This window comes from Zootoca vivipara, chromosome 1 (genome assembly GCF_965207765.1).
Source record: "Zootoca vivipara chromosome 1, rZooViv2.hap1.1, whole genome shotgun sequence".
Classification (NCBI taxonomy): Eukaryota; Metazoa; Chordata; class Lepidosauria; order Squamata; family Lacertidae; genus Zootoca; species Zootoca vivipara.
The window spans coordinates 50,279,060-50,298,268 of NC_142582.1; the positions used below are offsets into that span (position 1 = coordinate 50,279,060).

General features: G+C 48.8%; 1 protein-coding gene across 4 annotated transcripts in view; it reads right to left on the bottom strand.

Moving 5' to 3' along the window:
• The window catches only part of WNT6 (Wnt family member 6), a 46,682-nt gene extending 41,319 nt beyond the window's left edge, over positions 1-5,363 (bottom strand). For 2 of the 4 annotated variants that reach the window (XM_088652834.1, XM_088652831.1), the window contains exon 1: positions 802-1,231. In XM_088652834.1, the coding sequence (XP_088508960.1) occupies positions 802-1,216 (415 nt within the window). In that variant the 5' untranslated portion in view covers positions 1,217-1,231. Of the gene's footprint in view, positions 1-801; positions 1,232-4,129 lie in introns of those variants that run through there. The other 2 variants (XM_088652841.1, XM_035127192.3) reach the window with 2 other exon arrangements.
• Positions 5,364-19,209: the final 13,846 nt, after the last annotated feature.

Sequence of the window (19,209 nt, forward strand, 5' to 3'; positions counted from 1 at the left end):
CCCTGGGGACTTGGACGGGGCGGGGAGAGCAGAGGAGGGTCGGGCTGCAGAAAGAAGGGGCGCCCTCAAGTTGGAGGGCTTTTCGGTGGGACTGAAGGGAGAGAGATTCGGGAAAATGGAGAGGTGGGTGGGAACGAGGCAGCTCTGTGGAGATCCGTCAATGTTCTAAGATCTCAAGATAAGGCAGAGAAATATTTTGGGAGGGGAGGCGCTCTCTGAGGTTCTATGGGATTTGGGGGGTCTCTGGGAATACGTGCATATAATTGCAATTCAATTGGGTTCTTGAGGGGGTCTATCAGTCCTTCTCACACTATAAAGTTTCTGAAGCCCAGAGTACTACTGTTTCCATGGGACCCTGTGGAACTTGAGGAGTGGTGGTGGATTCTGCTCCTTAAGACCCTGTGCATCTATGGAGCTGGGATAATGCCTGCCCCGTCGCGGATTCTCACATCCAACACATGACCTCTCTACAAGCACCCCAGTTTGAAAGCCAGTTCTGGCCAAAGATCGCGTTCCCCACGGGATTCGTGAAACACCCTCTCTTCTTCGGACATCCCAGCTCCCCAGAACTGCCCCGCCCGCAGCCCTCCGAGCCTCTCCAGTCTAGAAAACGGTTCGTGGGGCTGACTGTTGCCCCGACGGCACTCCTCTGGGGCTCTCTCCCTGCGCGAGAGCAGCGTGCAGAGCAAACAGCCCTCCCTTGGCCCACGTTCCATCTTCTCCTCGTTCTTCTCCTTCCCCTTTGGAGAGCCCCTTCCTTCCCGGGACTCGCCCTCGGGGCGCTGCGGCTCAGCTACTCACCACCACAGCCCGATGATGTTGGCCGGGCAGAGCAGGATGAAGAAAAGCCCCAGCTGCGTCCGGGACGGGGGCAGCATCCTGGGTGGGGGCAGGCAGCGACGAAGAGCTGGAAGGCGGCCGGCAGTTCCGGCGCCGGTCCCTTCTCCAGCGCGACGCACCGTGCGCCCTCGGAGGCGCAGCGAGAGCCGGAGCGAGAGCGCACAGGGCGAGCGGGCTCCGGCGAGCGGCTGCTCCTCAGCCCCGTCCCGGGCGGAGGAGGAGAGCCAGGCTGGGAGGGAGGGACAGACGGACGAGGCTGCTTCCCCCTGACAGGCAAAGCGGAGCGCGGGGAGGGGACGGCGAAAGACAGAGAGGGCGGAGGGAGAGGGGGCTGAGTGAGTGCCAAGCGGCGCATTCCGAGCGCACCGATTGCCATCTCCCTCCGGCAGCCCGGACAGAGGGACCGGGCCGGGGAGGCAGGGGGAGGCGGAAAGGAAGCGCTCCAAAGGAGCCGACCCTGAGAAAATGCAGGGTTCGCTTACCCCCCAGCCCTGCTAAGCCCATTTACTTAGCCTGGCACAAACTGCTCGCCGCCGTGCCCTCACCGAGATCCCAGATTCCGGTCAGGGTTTTAAAGCTGCCTCTTGGGGTTCTGCTAGCAAAGCGGCTGATTGTACCCCGTCGGGGCTCCTTCTGGGGTTGCTTTCGTCTGAATGCTAAAAATAAAACCCCAAGCCATTGTAGTGCCCGTAGAGGGGGGGGGAACGAGTACCCAGCTGCTCTCTCTAGTTCGCCCCCCAACGGCTTCCTTTCCTCTCATTTTGGAAGCAAGGGCTCGGTTCTTATTCTTCTTTGTCATATTTATTTTATTATTATTAACAACAACAACAACAACAACAACAACAACAACAACAACAACAACACCGTTTCACTTTATATTCTGCTCATTCGGCTTAAGCTCTGGATTCAACCCAGACATTTCACTTAAGTACTAGCATGAGCCTCTGAGCATGTGCAGAATGCCCATCACATAACCATCAACACACACACACACCCTTCAATAAATACACACACATGAGAGAGACAAAGAACTGTTCAGGGGCTAAAACCAGCTTTGGAGACAGTTTTGACATCTCCACCCTGTGAAAGCAGTATTTTCTTCTATGTAATATCAGAATTGTTTAACAACAGTTTGCTCCGCACAGAACCTAAAAGAAGTGGCACAATCCCTACCCACAGGTTTTGCAACCCACAAAAGCCTGAAATCAGTTTGACATATTCAGCATACTGGGATCCAGGTTTGACACAACCTTGCCCAGTCAGGCCTGTTCTACCTTTCTTCCCCAGGCTGCCAAAGCTGCACTTCACCATCTCTGTATAGCATCTGTCATGGTCAACCAAGCTGACCTCTGTATCTTTAAATGCGTGGAGATGTTGCTCTCAGCCTGGCAGTCTAACATTTCTAACAGGCTAGACCATATTTAGGCCTGATACCAGAAAGAAATGCCCAGACTATACAGGTGTCACAGAGCGAATTGGCAGTAAATCACACAGTTCAAAGTTGGAGTTAACTCTTTATTAGCAAAAACACAATCTTCACAGACTTGGCTGAGTGTCAGGCCTAATGAGCACAGCAGCTCATACCTGGTAGGTCTTGCCCCATGAATCAGTTGCCGAGACTGAAAGTCCCCTCCTCTCTAGGGCTTTTCCCAAGCAATTGGAGACTGCACCTGCATGCAGCTGGTCACTGCTCCAACTGTTTCAGCATTCTTCTGGGTTTTTTGGAGGGGGAGTTTGTCACAGCAGGAGGGAGCGACACCCATGACTCTTCACCAACCTGACTCATCTCTGCCTCTTGGTCTCCCTCCTCCCACTTCAGCTTCTGCCTCTGATTCTGGACTTCCCTCTGCCACAGACTCTCCCAACTCACTAAGCCCTGTTACCCCTTCAGCTTCTGACACCTCCTCTTCCCAGTCTTCTCACTTTAACCACTCATCGTTGTCCCACCACCAATCCTCAGGTTCTGAGCCTTTTTCCCCTAGGTGGTTCCCCAGCTGTTTCCTTCCACCATTCCTCTGCACCCACCCAGTCCATGATCACAGGTGTGCCTGGACATCAGAAGTCACCCACATGCATCAATGTGCCTGCCATGGCCTCTTATTGCACCTGTGAAAGGTCTCAGTAAATATCCATGCATGAGAGACTTTTGCTCTCTCTGCTCAGTCCCTGTTTAAACTGGCTTGGCCTCTGCTACAAACACCACATGGCAGCCAGCCAATTTGTGTTATGCCACAACCCTGAGGCAGCCATATTGTGACAGGCCCCCATGACACTTTTTCAAAATTCCAGATGTATCCACTAGCCCAAAATCTTGGTGCCCCTGCTGTAGATCCTCCCAGAATTTCTTCTGCCCTGTGTTATAAGGAAGTGCAGGTGAGCTAGTGTACCACAGTAGTCAAGGGCACCAGCTATGAGCCAAATTACCTCCCAGCCCCATATCTCTACTAGGTCTCTTGTTCACTTGGTAAGCATGGGTCACTCACCTTCACCCTTTGATCTGTACTATGTGGGTGATAATACCTGCTCAGCCTGTCCACTGCTCTAAAGATTGTTGAACCGTGTTGCATGAAGTGCTTTATTTATTGCTGTTGTTAAAAAAACTTATATCCTACCCAATTTTCAAAAGAAATTCAAGACAGCTAGCAAAACCAACATCACAATCATGTTAAAATATCTAACAATCCCCATGCCAACCCCAATCATAAGATGAAAATATTCACATAAAAAAACCAAATCCACAAAAACAAATTCCAATGTGCTTTGAGCACTTAGAACAATAATAAAAATACTTTTTCTTTCCCAAGAACAGTGTTAGGACTCTGATTCTGAAAGCATTTTTATTATTAAAAACATATCAAAAGACCTTCTGCAGTGCACAAGAGTACAGTATCCTGAGGAGGCAGTGTTGCCTACAACAGAAGTTCTTTACAAACAAAAAGCATAAAGAGAAGTAGATAAATTCCTGTTCCTGGGTGCACGATACTAAATAGGAAATTTACTCCTGCATGTAACTTCCCCCAAAGAATCATGGGAATTGTAGTTTGTACAGTGTGCTGGGAATTGTAGTTCTGTGAGGGGGTAAACTACAGTTTCCAGGATTCTGTGGGGGAAGTTGTGAGCTTTAAATGTATGCAACCACACAACTGTGAAGACTGAAATCCTCTGCATACTTATCTCAGAGTGTGAACACTGAGGGACTGACTTTTGAGTAAATGCATAGGATTGCATTGTGAGGCTGTAGTCCTATACTCTTACATGTGAACAAATCTTACTGAACAATGGCACTTACCTCTCTGAGTAAACATGCAGAACTCGGGCTGCAGGACTTTGCAGCAAGATCTTAAGATGATTGGAGATCACTGTTCACAAGTACTGCCTGCAACACAGATCATCACTGTGCCCATTTTACAGAGGGACATAAAGGGAGCCTCCAGACATTCATTTGCTTTGATGGAAGAGCTGGCAAACTGAACTCCTGTCTCCCAGGCTCAAGCCCCAGTTTGCAATGTTCGGGTATTTGTCAATCAACTCATCTACATTTGTCTCCTTTGAAGTTTTCCCACCTTGGCATAAAAAGCAAGGGAGAGGGAAACTATGCATGAGTCATATGAAATGAAACTCTTCTTGGTGACAAAATTTTATGATTGAAGGATGATTGCTTTGCTTTTGTTTTCCCTTTTCTTTTTAAAGAGCTCCAGCTCTTTCTATAAATAAACACTTTCAGAATTTCTTCCATGCTGGATATTATTTCCTCAGCAGCATTCCTCCTCCAGGTCCCCAAACCTGGCTGCATTAAAACAAAAACCAGATCAAATTGGGAGGAGGCAAGAAGACACACTTTGCCTGTCATTCTTCCCCTTCTTCCTTCTTCCCCTTGCCTTTTCGCGCCTCTTTCTTTAGCCACAGACGCCATCTGGTTATGGGCATCGGTGCCCCATTGCTACAAACGGGGGAGAGGACGGGGGACCCCCCCAAAACGAACCCCCAATGATAAACGATCCTGTGGACGGGGTGGAGCGAGCCTGGACGCCTTGGTGTCAGTACAACGGGGGCAGGAAGGCTGGGGCTGTCCATGAGGGCAGGCCTCAGAAAGGGCGAGGAAGGAGAAGCAGGCGCTTCGAGCCGCCTAGGCCCAACCCCGACGAGAGCTCTTCCACACCCCGCGCCCTCCTCCCGCGCTGCTGCCTGCGCCACGCCCCCTCCCGTTTTAGCCAAGGGGCCAGCGGGGCAGGTGAAGCCCCTTTATCTGATTTCCTAACCGCCCAAAAATCCCTTTGATGCCCCTTGTCCCGGGGAGTTCAAAGCGGGAAGAAAGCGAAACTCTGTTTGACGCAGCAGCAGGTGCGTCCGACGGCAAATCTCCATTCATCATCGCGGCTGCGTTGGGGTGGGAGGACCGCGGGGCGGGGGCGAAGGCAGACAGGCCGGCTGGCGGGCTAGCCGGCCTGTGCAAGAGCCCTTTGCTTTGCAGCCCGGGACACGCGCGCGCGCGCGCGCGCACACACACACACACACACACACACAGAGAGAGAGAGAGAGAGAGAGAGAGAGAGAGAGAGAGAGAGAGAGAGAGAGAGAGAGAGAGAGCGCTACAGACACCCCCACCCCCACCCCCCGTTGCGGAGTGTCCGGATCCCACCAGCATCGCCTTGAGAGCCACCACCCGCGGTCAGAAATAATCGTTATCATTGTTTTTATTGTTGGGTTGGAAGGATTCGCTCGTGATCATTGCATGATGATGTATGTGCTCGGACTCGGAGGCATAGCTGGATAGCTCAATCAGTAGCATAGGAGCCAACTCCTAGGAGTCGAGGAGTCTTCGCCCCCCCCCTTAAAATATTTGAGGGGTTTATCTGCATTGCCATTCAAATAGTGTGCGTATATGATCGATTGTGCGGGGCGGGGCTTACTCCCTCCCAATATTTTATTCACGTTGGCACCCCGATCAATCTCTTAATCTCAGGGCCATGGGTTGAGCTCCACGTTGGGCAAAAGATTTTGCATTGTAGGGGGTTGGACTAGATGTCCCTTGGGGTTCCTTCCAACTCTACAGTTCTAGGATTCTCGTCCCCCTCAGCCCCCCTCAACACACACGTGTTCAATTTTTTGCACATAAGAAAGAACTCTCTGAGAGCTGGTGACTTGCCCAAGGCCATCCAGGAAGAGCTGGATGTGAGCCGGGGACTCAACAAGACTTAGCCCAGGAAAACAAACTCTTTTGGAATACCAGAGCTTTCAACTCCAGAGCAACTTGTCACCTCTCAGGCTAAGGGGCGGGGCTTGTAGGGCGGAAGGCGTGGCCTAGGCGGTGCAGCGCTGCTCAGACATTTTAACAGGCTATGGACCCCGGCCAGATTGGTGTTTTATTCTGAGCGGTGCCATAGTTGGTGAATTTATTCCTGTTCCACGATGCCCAATGCTGCCTCATTAATGCTGTCTGGAGAAGCTGTGTAGTGCAACAGAAGCAGAACAATCCCCGGCCCCGACATATTTGTGGCATAAAAAGTTGGGAAATTTCAGAAGGAGGTTAGTAGATACACACTGATGGGAAATGGTGGTGTGACCACTCCAAACCTTTTGAAGGTGCAAATATTATTGAAAGTGGGATCATGTATGACTTTCCTGGTAGCATCATGAGCTCAAACAATCATACTGTACATTCCAATGAAAAAGACGGGGGAGGGGCTTCTGATTACATTGGGAGGGGCAGCTCCACCATCAGACAAACATAGGTGTTTGCCTCAGCCAGGCTAGCCAGCTTTTTTTGAGTGTCATGAAAGAACCACAGATTTGTTTGTCATTTTATGTATTGTTATTTCTGAATGTTTAATTCCTCAGAAAATTGCTTCTGGGATTTTCTGAGGTATCAAAATAACTTGGCTGACCTGGGATACTTTATGTACCTTGATATGGATAGGGGTGTGTGCTGTTTGCTACAGCACCTGAGGCAGCAAAAGGTCTTGGGTTGTCCCTGTTTCGGACACCAAGAAATAAGACGGACACAAAGGTGCAAAAAGGTAGACTGCCTCCCAAAATACATTTTCTTCTGCATGTGCTAGCTTGAGGAACCTGTGCTCATCCAGGTACTGTACTGCTGGACTTCATTCCCATCATCCCTAACCATTGCCCTGAGGGTGATGGGAGTTGAATCCAAAAACAGTACAAGCCAGACTTAATTTGAGACAGAAACCTGGGTTTCTCAACCCAATTGTTTGTAACATAGGTAAAGGTAAAGGGACCCCTGGCCTTTAGGTCCAGTCGTGACCGACTCTGGGGTTGCGGTGCTCATCTCGCGTTATTGGCCGAGGGAACCGGCGTACAGCTTCCAGGTCATGTGGCCAGCATGACAAAGCCGCTTCTGGCGAACCAGAGCAGCACACGGAAACGCCATTTATCTTCCCGCTGTAGCGGTACCTATTTATCTACTTGCACTTTGGCATGCTTTTGAACTGCTAGGTTGGCAGTAACATAATAAGTCACAATAAATTTGTAACATAATAAGTCACAATAAATTCATGAGTGTCAACAGAATATCAGCAGAATATAATTCTCTCTACAAAGACACACACTCCTGAGCTTAGGAAGCAGGGGTTCCAGGCAGGCCCCAGCACAGCACTTCATGCTAGAAACAAACCACTGCCTGCAGGTATTTCAACTCTGCCATCAGAATAAAGTTTTTTTATTTCTGAAATTGCCTTGGGGGAAAATCCTGGCTTAGTCAGTGAAGGAAATGGATGACAGCAAAATCCCCTTGATATCGGTGGGAATCAGGAATGGTTGCCTGTAAAAAGGCTATGAATAATCTTTGCTCCTCTTGATATTATTGAACTGCTACTTCCATCATCTCTGACTACTGGCAATGCTAGCTGGGGCTGATAGGAGATTGAATCCAACATCTGGACTGGAGAGCCACAGGTTCCCCATCTCTGCTTTAAAGGAACAAATAAAAGAGCCTCACTGCATCACATTGTGTCCATCAAGTCCAGCATCCTCTTTCCCACAATGGCATTTCAGGGAAGGCAGCACATTCCCCATTGCTTGTTCCTCACAACTGGTATTCAGTGATACACTGTCTCTGAACATGGAGTTTCTATTGTTATCAAGAGTAATGTCCACTGATAGAGGGATTCTCCATGGATTTATCTAATCCGCTTTTAAAACCATCTAAGCTCAAAGCCAGCATCTTTTATGGGGGAAAATTCTGTATGGTTTTTTTTGTGGTCTACCATGAATCTCTGCTGCCAATTTAATTGCGTAACTCTGAGCTCAAATATGATGAAAGGAAATCTGTTCCAGGGTCTTTGACTCTATTTCTTGAAGTAGGGCATAAATTTTCCCCAATACTGTGCCCATCAGAAAAGCAACTGAGTTATCACTACACTGGCAATCCAGGCATTCATGTGATGGTATAATTATGGTAAAATGCTCTCCATAGCTCCCATCTACATCAGATGCCAATCAAACATATCCCTCCCTGCTGCCATAGAATCTTCTGTACCTGTCCACTCTCCCTTCTTTTTGATGGGGATGGCATTATGACATCAGAGACAAATGTTCCAGTATGTGAAGTGTTTTTGGTGCATGTGCTTGCCTGAGTCACAACAAAGGATTAAAGTTGCACTAAAGTCCAATCACCTTTCTTTCTCCTGTCCTTTCTCCCTAAAGTTAGGTATCAAGCATCATTTTGATTCTACATGATCCCTCACATACCGGTATGTGCATTTACTGAAAGTGTTAAGAGGCCTTCTAAATCCATCTTTGCTAACAGTTGCTCATAATATATAGACAATTCCTTTTTGTGAGAAGCAAACTCCCCCTTGTTCTGACCAAAGCAACTATGAAATATTTACATGTCTCCTCTCTCACAGTTTTATGAACCGAGCATATTCACTCCCTCCAGTATACCTTACTACAATTTTAACCCTTTAATAATAATAATAATAATAATAAATTTTTATTTATACCCCGCCCTCCCCAGTCAAAAACCGGGCTCAGGGCGGCTGACACCAACAGAACCACAATAAAACATAAAAACAATTAATTAAAATACAGATTAAAATACAGTATTAAAATTTAAAGTGCAGCCTCATTTCAAGTAGGCCATAAGTGGCTGACACCAACAGAACCACAATAAAACATAAAAAAAAAAAATTAGTTAAAATACAGATTAAAATACAGTATTAAAATTTAAAGTGCAGCCTCATTTCAAGTAGGCCATAAATCCAAGCCATGAGGGAGAAAAACACAGGGGTCAGGCTGAGTCTAACCCAAAGGCCAGGCGGAACAGCTCTGTCTTGCAGGCCCTGCGGAAAGATGACAAATCCCGCAGGGCCCTGGTCTCCTGGGAAAGAGCGTTCCACCAGGTTGGGGCCAGTACTGAAAAGGCCCTGGCTCTAGTAGAGGCCAATCTAGCCATCTTATGACTCGGGATCTCCAGAATATTATTGTTTGTGGACCTTAAGGTCCTCCGCGGGGCATACCAGGAGAGGCGGTCCCGTAGGTACGAGGGTCCCAAGTCGCATAGGGCTTTAAAGGTCAAAACCAGCACCTTAAACCTGATCCTGTACTCCACCGGGAGCCAGTGCAGCTGGTAAAGCACTGGATGAATGTGATCCCACGGCCGGGACCCTGTAAGGAGCCTCGCCGCGGCATTCTGCACCCGCTGGAGTTTCTGGGTCAGCTTTAAGGGCAACCCTGCGTAGAGCGAGTTACAATAGTCAAGCCTGGAGGTGATCGTCGCATGGATCACTGTGGCCAGATCGGGGCGAGAGAGGTAAGGGACCAGCTGCTTGATGCGGCGGAGATGGAAAAATGCCACCTTTGCTGTGGATGCAACCTGCGCCTCCATGGAAAGGGAGGCGTCAAAGGTTACACCCAAACTCTTGACAGAAGGCGCTGGTACCAATTGAGCCCCTGCAAAAGATGGGAGTTGGCCCCCCAACCCCATGTCGCCCCGACCTAGCCAGAGGACCTCTGTCTTCGAAGGATTTAACTTCAGTCGGCTCCCACGTAGCCATCCAGCCACAGCTTCCAAGCACCTGGTGAGTGTGTCCGGGGCCGAGGCAGGGCAGCCGTCCATCAACAGATAGATCTGGGTGTCATCAGCATATTGATGACAACCCAGCCCAAAACTCCGGACAATCTGGGCAAGGGGGCGCATAAAGATATTAAAAAGCATTGGGGAAAGGATTGCGCCTTGCGGGACTCCACACACCAAGGGGTGCCGCGGCGACAACTCCCTCCCTAGCGCCACTCTCTGTCCCCGAACTGCTCAACAGTTGCTGTTTCCAGACAACCTTGACCCCTGACAACTTCGTTTAGAAATTAAGCAGGGATGATGATCAACAACAAGGACTGTACTCTACTCCTACGTTTCACATCCGATTACGACTCCTGGTGAGTCATTTGAATCCCGGCAGCTTTTCTTAATATATAATTTTTGAAGACAGGAGTGCCTGGCGTGCTCTCGTCCACGGGGTCACAAAGAGTTGTACACAACTAAACAACAAAATATATTTTTTATTAAATTTTCTGTTTTACGATTTAAGTACTCATTTTTGCATCCTTGAGATATCAACAGCTTCCCTTCTTCTCTTTCCATGGTTCATTTTGTGTATCATAAATCCCTGCATATTTTACAAAAACTATACCATTCAGTATTCCATTATTACATCCAGCAAAACTTATTTACACTGTTGCATTTATCTTAATGCTGCCAGCGTTTTCAGCTGTACAGTTATTTCCTTATATTCAATAAGCGTTTTCCAATCTTCTCTAAATGTATGTTCTCTTATTCTATATGTTAAGTCTGCAAGCTGCGCATTTTCTGTCAATTTAAGATGCCTAATCCCGGTTGCTTTTCAATGCAATTCCATCGGATCAACGTGGGCAACTTTTAAAAAAAAGTCGATCCCGTTGTTGTTTCTCATTCCTAGACTGGGGACACCCCCCGCCCCAATTTCTTTCTTAAATAATAGACAGTCGGGGAAGGCGGCCTCCCTGCCTGGAACCTTCGCCGGGCTCCGCTTGCTGGAACACAGCGACCCCTAGCAGCCAGCCTGCCAGCTTGCAAGAGCAGCCTGAGAGGCGGCGGCGGCGGCTTAGTCCGGAGGGCTGTGCCACCTGCCGCCCCTCCGGCGCGCTCCCTCGTTGCAGCGCCGCCTCTCCCCGCCCCCGCCCCCGAGGCTCCGATCTTCGCGGCTGCGCCTCGGCCCCCGCCTGGAGGCCGAGGAGCTCTTGGCTTCTTCGCCGAGGCTCCGCTGTTGACAGAGGATCGCTCTCCTCCCCGGCCGCTCCGCCGACCCAGGGAGGGGCGGGAAGGGCCGGCCCCGCTGCGGGGAACGCTCGCCTGTCTCCAAGTCAAACAGCCGCCCGCTCCGCGGCCGCATACTTTCCCATCGCCCAGGCCGGCGCTGATGGAAGGCCGGTGGGCCCGGCGTCCCGCCGTGAGGTCATCAAGGCATGTTTGTGACATCCCCGGCCGTCTCCATAGCAGCACGCTGTGATGTCATCAGCACGGGGTCGCGACCTCGCGGCGGGCGGAGGGGATGATCTGATTGGAATAACAAAAGGCCCGGCAGAGAAGGTGGCGGCGCGGGAAGGAACCTCCGCACGGAGGCCGCTGGTGGTCCCGCCGGGGTCGGTGGGGCTTGCCAGCATAGCTGCCAAGTTTTCCCTTTTCTCGCGAGGAAGCCTATTCAGCATAATGGAATATCCCTGAAAAAAAGGGATAACTTGGCAGCTATGCTTGCCAGGAGTCGCCCACTCCAGCTGCACACGTCCAACAGGGCGAGGGATTGGCTGGTTCGAGGCCTGGACTTCCATCGCCCTGCCTAACTCCCAATTTTTAGGGCATGTGTGTGCAGCGCTGGCTCCCCATTCTACCCTTTTCCTGCAACCGAATAGCTAGGGATTAATTAAAAGTCAATTGGCAGTAAGAGGCTGTGTTCACACTTCTGCCCAGGGCTCTTTTTTAACTCCATCAATACTAGACTTGCCACATTGGCAGAATCGGTGAATCCCTCAAGTGTTGTAATTCCTATTTGCACCCTGTCCACAATGGCCAGCTTCGGCTGAATGTTACTGGATGGGGAAAGGCAGCAAGACAAAAACTGAGTCTGTGGCCCTCTAGATGTTGTAGGACTGCAGCTCCCATCAGTCCCAACCAGCATGGTCAGCGGACAGGAATGCAGGGAGTTCCAGTCCAGCACCATCTGTAAACCCACAGGTCCCTTGTTCCTGCTGTAAGAGAATTTCTTCAGATTTTCCTTTTCCAAGAGGTGTGGCTGACTTTTTGACCCTCCAGTTGTTGTTGGATTATAAATCCCATCATAAATAAACATTGGTCATGCTAGCTTGGGCTGATGGGAACTGGAGTTCAGGAACATTTGCGGAGCCATGGGTTCTCCATCTTTGCTTTTTCTACTGGAAAGCAAGGTCGCAAAACAGTAGCACACACATATACTGTACCGTGTTTCTCCGAAAACAAGACACTGTCTTAGATTTATTTTTCCTCAAAAAACCCCACTATGGCTTATTTTCAGGGGGTGTCTTATTTTTTTATTAAGTATGGTACAGTTTAACCTACAATGTTAAACTGCCTATCACTATGGCTTATATTCCTCGAATGCTTAAAAATCCTGCTATGGCTTATTTTATGGCTACGTCTTATTTTCAGAGAAACAGGGTACCACCTCCTCCCAAGCCCAGGGTGATGCCAGTAGAGCCCTGGAAGGTTTTCAGGTGAGACAATTTTTTGCACAGATCCTCTGTTGCTGCAGGCCTATTTTATATATGGGGAACCTCCAGATGTTGTTCAAAGTTCCATTGGCCCCAGCGAGCAGAGATGATGGGAGTTGTAGCTCAGCACAGATTCCCCATCACCAAATCAGAAGACATCAGAAAAGGCGAGAAGCCTTGTATATGTGCTGAGTATGGTCACAACCATTATTCTCTGCCTTGATTTTGAAAGGCACAAGACGACCAACATATTTGCACTCTGGTTGGAAAATAAGATGGAATGAACGACTGAGTTATCCAACCATTGGGTCTCCAGATGTTGTTGGACTGCAGCTCCCATCATCCCCAACCAGCTTAGCCAGTGATCAGGGATCTGGAGATGATCAGATGGAGGCCCAAGGCTGAAGAAGGCTTGCGTAGGCTATACTGCACTAGATAGGACATTGGTCAGACTTAGTATAAGGCAGCTTTGTATGTTCCTAACTACAGCATTGAGGTTGAAGGAGCAATTACACTTCCATTCCATACCCAATTGCCACCCACCTTGAGTGACAGGAACTGGTAAGTGCCCACCATCTCTTCCATTATGGGCCACTCCTGACTGCTGAAGAACACTCTACCTTGAGCCTCTTTACCAGCAAGGATAATAGCCTGTTGGAGCAGCTGCATCCACCATATTTCTACCCCTGACCAAAGTCAGTTGATCTCATGAAAGGAGGGCAAAATAACCGCTTCGGGTAGCAGAATTTGGGCATCATAAAAGGGCAACAACCAATTCACTTGTTTTGTTTCTTAATTACCACTCGGAGCACCATTTGGACCCCCCCCCTTGTGTATCAAGAGATATTGGGTTAGCCTTGATGCTCAGAACAGATTCGCGCTCAAGTCTTGGCATGAATGAAAGTGTAGCCTACACAGTGTTATAACTGGCACAAATTCCTCCATTTATCTTTTTCTCCCTAATAATGGACTTGCACTCTCATCGTTACTTAAAGCACCATTCCTGTGGCAAAGGAGCAATTTCTTCCTGCGTCTTTGTGCCCCGTGGGACTAAGATCAGAATGAGCCAGCAGGCATTAATAATACGGTACCAATAATACTAAGAGTACAGTGCATTTTGGAGTGTTCAAAGCACTCCACGTACATAATCTTATTATAATCCTTAAAGGAAACCTGTAAAATTGGGCAGCATTATTATCCCCATTTTGCAGATTAAGCAAGGCTGAGGCTTAAGAGAGAGCCGTTTGCCTGTGGCTACTAAACGAGTTTCCGGCAGAGAGAAGATTTTATTCAAGGGGCCGCCTGATTCATGATTCTTAGCCACTATGATAGGGTCACAGATTTGGCAGCTGGTAAAAGCTGAATGACACAGATACTGTGACATATTGTAAAGGGCTGCCCTTTTGGTCAAATTACGAAAATTAAGGTGCACATTAGATTCGATTGCACATTGACATTTGCCAGGAAATACTTTCTTTGGTTTCAAGGTTCTGAAAATTGAGGCATGTGTTAGATTTGATGGCGCATTAAAGGTAAAGGTAAAGGGGCCCCTGACCATCAGGTCCAGTCGTGTCTGACTCTGGGGTTGCGGTGCTCATCTCGCTCTATGGGCTGAGGGAGCCGGCGTTTGTCTGCAGACAGCTTCCGGGTCATGTGGCCAGCATGACAAAGCTGCTTCTGGCGAACCAGAGCAGCGCACGGAAACGCCGTTTACCTTCCCGCCGGAGCGGTCCCTATTTATCTACTTGCACTTTGATGTGCTTTCGAACTGCTAGGTGGGCAGGAGCTGGGACCAAGCAATGGGAGCTCACCCCGTTGCAGGGATTCGAACTGCCGACTTTCTGATCAGCAAGCGCCACCTGGGTCCCTATGATGGCGCATTAGACTTGAGTAAATATCCTGCTGGATCGTCATTCACATTGCCCTGCATAGATCTGTCACTGCTGAGATTCTGGAGTTCAGCATATATTATTTTCCTATGATTATTGTTATTTATTTTTTAAAAAATACTTATATACTGCTATTCATTAAAAAATGTCAAAACCAGTTATCAGATGTCACTTGATTACTGCAAGGACATCCATGTCTGGCCCTTGGGACCCCCCAAGCCACACCCCTTTCTCCAAGCCACACCCATTACCAACACTGCTTTGCACCCTCGAGTGTTACCTGGCTGGAATGTGGCCTTGAACTCTCATGATGCATCTGGCTTGTCTAGATGGGGGAGAGAGGGGTGCGTGAGTGTGCATAGAAACTAGTACAGTACTCTACTGTGTAAAGGTAACTTTTGCATTTGCTGCTCTGTCCACTAATGTAGCTCCTGCAAGACCACCCAGAAGGGTATGTGGCCCTTGGTCTGAGAAAACATCCCTTTTTGCAAGATTACAGAGAAACTAAGCCCAAGCTAGGATGCTGGAAGAAGTTGCTTCCCTTGGTCTCAATTCCTAACCTGTTTTAAAGGGCAGGATCATTGGGCATTGATGGGCCGCTCTTAACCTGCTTAAAATAGCCACCTGTCCTGCGGGTCCATAGCCGATTACACCAGCAAGCATTTCCACACTGGAGGCATCCATTCAAACCAGCTCCCTGCTCTGCTTCAAAGGGCAGTTTGAGTCTGACCCAGACTCAGGCGGAGGCACAGTCCTCAAGCCCTGGGTGATATGGCGCAACCTTTCAGGACTATCAGGCTCCCCACACAATCTCCCTTTTCAGGGGTCGCTGGTGTGCTGACTGCAGCGCTGTGGGCTGCGCAGTGTCTGGATGCAGCCACCTCCGGGCCTCTGCAGCTGGGAGCTTATCGAAGCAGGAGGCCCTTTCATGTCCTGCCGGCCCAGACAGGCAGATGAGCTGCCAGCAGTGGAGGGGGGCTGGTTGGTTGCTGAGCCAAAGCCTGTCCACAGATGACTGTAGGCTCCTGGCTGTGTGTACTTGAGGGGCTCTTGCATCAGGCAAGATGCCTGTAGCATAGGCTAGGGCTGCCACATTTCAAAAAGTAAAAGCCAAGGCATTCCAAAAGTTGTTGAGCTTTTCTTAGAGCTCTTCTTTATGTGATTTTTTGATTGACTTGCCTAAGATCCAGGACAGAGTGCCAGATGTATGGCAACCCTAGCATACACACCTTCCTTGCGACAACCCCAGCTCCTTGTGCTTGATGGGGGGCTTGGGGGTTAGAGGAATCTTGCACAAGGCTCTCAACCAACTAAAAACTTTCATGCTTAATCTGGGTTCTAACCAGTTCACTGATAGGATTTAAATTCCTTTACAGATTACCAAATGGTTACTACCCACTGTTGGGGGCAGTATGCCTCTGAATGCCAGTTGCTGGGAACCACAGATGTCAATCTCAAAAGTTGTCGCTTACACCTCACAGAGCTGTACTTCCTACCACCTTTCAGAGACTACAGTTCTCAGGATTATTTGGGAAGAATAATGTGCTTTCAAGGTATAGTGTGCATGCAGCCAGAGAAAAGGAGATGGTAGAGATAGGGGGGTAGAAAAGGTTACCTATCCTTACAGTAAGGAGAGAGCAACCAATCACAGCTAAGGTCCTACCAAAGCATAGGGCACAGAGCCAACTAGGATTGTTGAAAGGGTGGCATGAGGGCAGCCCACTTGCCAGCCTCAGGCAAGATGGAATGTGGCAACTGTTGTGTGAGAGTGTGCGCAGGAGATGATTAAGTGAATGAAGCAGGAAAAGAGAGGCAGAGTGTAGAGATGGGCAATGGAGGAAGCATACTCAATGAAAGCAAGGCATCAGGGGTGGTGGTTACAGAAAATCTAGTAAGTTTCAAAGGAAGCATGATCTCACCATGTTTGAGAAAACTCTGGCATAAGGAAGATTTATAGCTGAGGAGGGCATTACTCAGATAACAGGGTTAATTTCTTAAACAATCAGAGAGAGAGAGGCCCACACTGCTAGATTAAGCGTGGACGAGCATTTCTGTAGGCATATCATGAAAATGATGGTGTGCACAACAAGCTTGGGAGATAGTCTCACAAAACTACACACAAATTGCACCAGTCTTTGAGCTGGACATGTATGTTGTCCTTCCCACGTTTTGCTTGCATACGTTTCCAGACATAGGTTAGGCTCGTGAGAATACATTTCTGCATTTCACACGGGAGTGTTTTGAGGCTCTGAAGATCTCCAGGTCTTCTCCTACAGTCTTCCTTCCTCAAACAACTTGAAACGTTGGCAAAGCCTGCAAAGTCAAATGGCAGCAGCGTCGTCCAATGGGCAGAGCACAGCAACAGGTCAGAAGATGCTGCGGAGTCCCTGTTGGGAAAGCTCTCGCTCACTCGCTCGCTCTCCACCCTTCAGGACAGGTCGACGGAGGGTAGCCTCAATGGGATGGTTTGTGGGAGCCCTGCAATTCCTTCAGGCATCAGCAAAGCTTTGAAAACCAACCGCCCCAGCTTCCTTGTCCCTGATTGTGTTTTACAGTTACGAGCCTCGCCTGCGTAGGAGGCATCTAGCAAGGGAAGGCGGCCAACTCCGACTGGAGACGGAGATAAAAATCAGGTTTGCTTAGGGCTGAAGGCAAGCAGCCATATGCAACAGGGGCAGGGACGCTGCTGCCTCCTTGGCTCTGCAAATTCACTCCCCACCCCCACCCAACAGGGGTTTTAAAAGAATGAGCTAGAAAGTCTGTAGGATGCAGGGTGTGTGTGCTTCCTTACAGCTGGGGAGGCCCCCATTTGCAGCTCTCCACCGGACAGGACAGATCTTGGCTGGGATGTGGCTCCAGAGCACAGGGTCAAGGGCCAGGCCCAATTGCTCTGTGATTATTAGGCACGCTGTCCCGAGGCTTCTTGGAAAATGCTTCTCTTTGATACTGTCTTGTAGGCACTTCAAGCCCTAATCAGCCCAGCCCACTTGAAAGGGAGACACGCAACTCTTTGGGGACTGGGCCTTGTCACTGCCAGGATCTTCCTGATGAGAAGGACTGGGCTGCACTCTCACTGATATTGACCTCGGTCTGTATGTTTCGCAAACTGGGGCTCTGCAAGGTTTTAACCCTTTCCTTCTTTTGAACCTCAGCATCAACGAGGAAACAAGCAGCAGCAACCCACACAGCAGCAACCACCAAACCATAGCTGATGGTGGAATTCAGAGCACCAGTTTGTCATCATGCCCACCCAAGCAACACGGAGATACCGTAGAGGGAAGCTTGAGGACAGTCATCTGAGATATTTATGGCAGGAAATCACCAGTATGTGCTGCTGAACAGCCACAAGCGCAATGAATAGCAGCTGCAGGCTGCCATAGTCCTGGGGTGTTAGCTCATTCTCCCCCCCCCCCTCTGAAAGGCAGCACTCTGTTTCACAAAGAGAACATGAAAGGAAACCAGGAGTTGACAATCAAGCAGTGAGAGGTGTGTGGGTGTGTGTGTGCGCGCGCGTGTTGTGCAACAGTATAAAATGTGTGGTTCTCCACCTCCCTCTGGTGGCTATTCATAACATAAGAACCCTGCTGGATCACTTCCCACTTGTGGTTCTCAGAGGCAGCTGGTATTCAGAGGCATACTGCTCCCAGTACTAGAGATGCTGGCCTCTGATACTTAAGAAATAGAAAGAGAATTGTTGCTAGCCCTACTCTGGGGCCCTTCAGCTAGTGAATTAGGGTCCACCGCTGAACAGCATCTTGAATGCAGCAACACTACCACCCCACATATGGGTAAAATTTGAAAAGGAAAAGTGGATCCTGAAATGCATGTTTGCATGTGGGTCTCTGGAAGCCAGGGTTCTCATGTATGTATGTATGTATGTATGTATGTATGTATGTATGTAACTATACAGAGGCATACCTCGGCTCCCTTGCAAAGGAGCTGTATTGTTGCCTCTGAAGCAGGAGAGACCATGGACCAGAAATTCAAAAAGCTTGCTTTTTATTGCCTTTTGTGCTCTGTCTGTGACTTCCTCTGTGGACATTGGCGTTGGGTCTGTTCTGTTCTGCCTCACCTCCTCTTCTATCAGTCTGCCTGCCTGCCTGCTTCCACTCGCTGCTTTCCATTCTCCTTCCTTCCTTCCTCCTCCTCCTCAACTTGAGTAGCATTAACCGAGAGCATGGCAAGCAAACTGCACCTTCTGTTTCTCCCAGCAGCAACCACCAGAGGGATACAGAGAATTACACATTTTGAACATTGAGGCACTTTATAGTGTTTGGTCTTGTTTTCAATTATCAGAGTCTATTTTATGTTAGTGGCTATAATTGGCTTTGAAAGCCAAGTCAGGTAAAAAACAAACAAACAGAAGAATAGTAGGAGAATAAACACAAACACTTTCCCACCAAAGCCATAGAAATATAGGTTGCAAAGACAGGTCTACCACAAAGCAAGCAATATTAAGCAAGTTTTCCCAGGTGACAGATTCGTTTTCCTGCCTCCAACCTCCATTTAGTTTTTAAACTGGTTAAATCACTTCCATTCAAAAGGGAAGGTGTGGGTGTCTTTTTCATTTTTTCATTTCTCATGCAAAAAATTATAGGACCAGTACTAAGAGTTTACATTCTCTGCCGTAACTACACTTGTTCCGTGAAAAAAATCACGAGGCACACCACCATTAAAAAAGTTAAAAAATTTAACTCTGTGCCGCCCTATATTGACTATAATTATGACTGTAAGAAACACT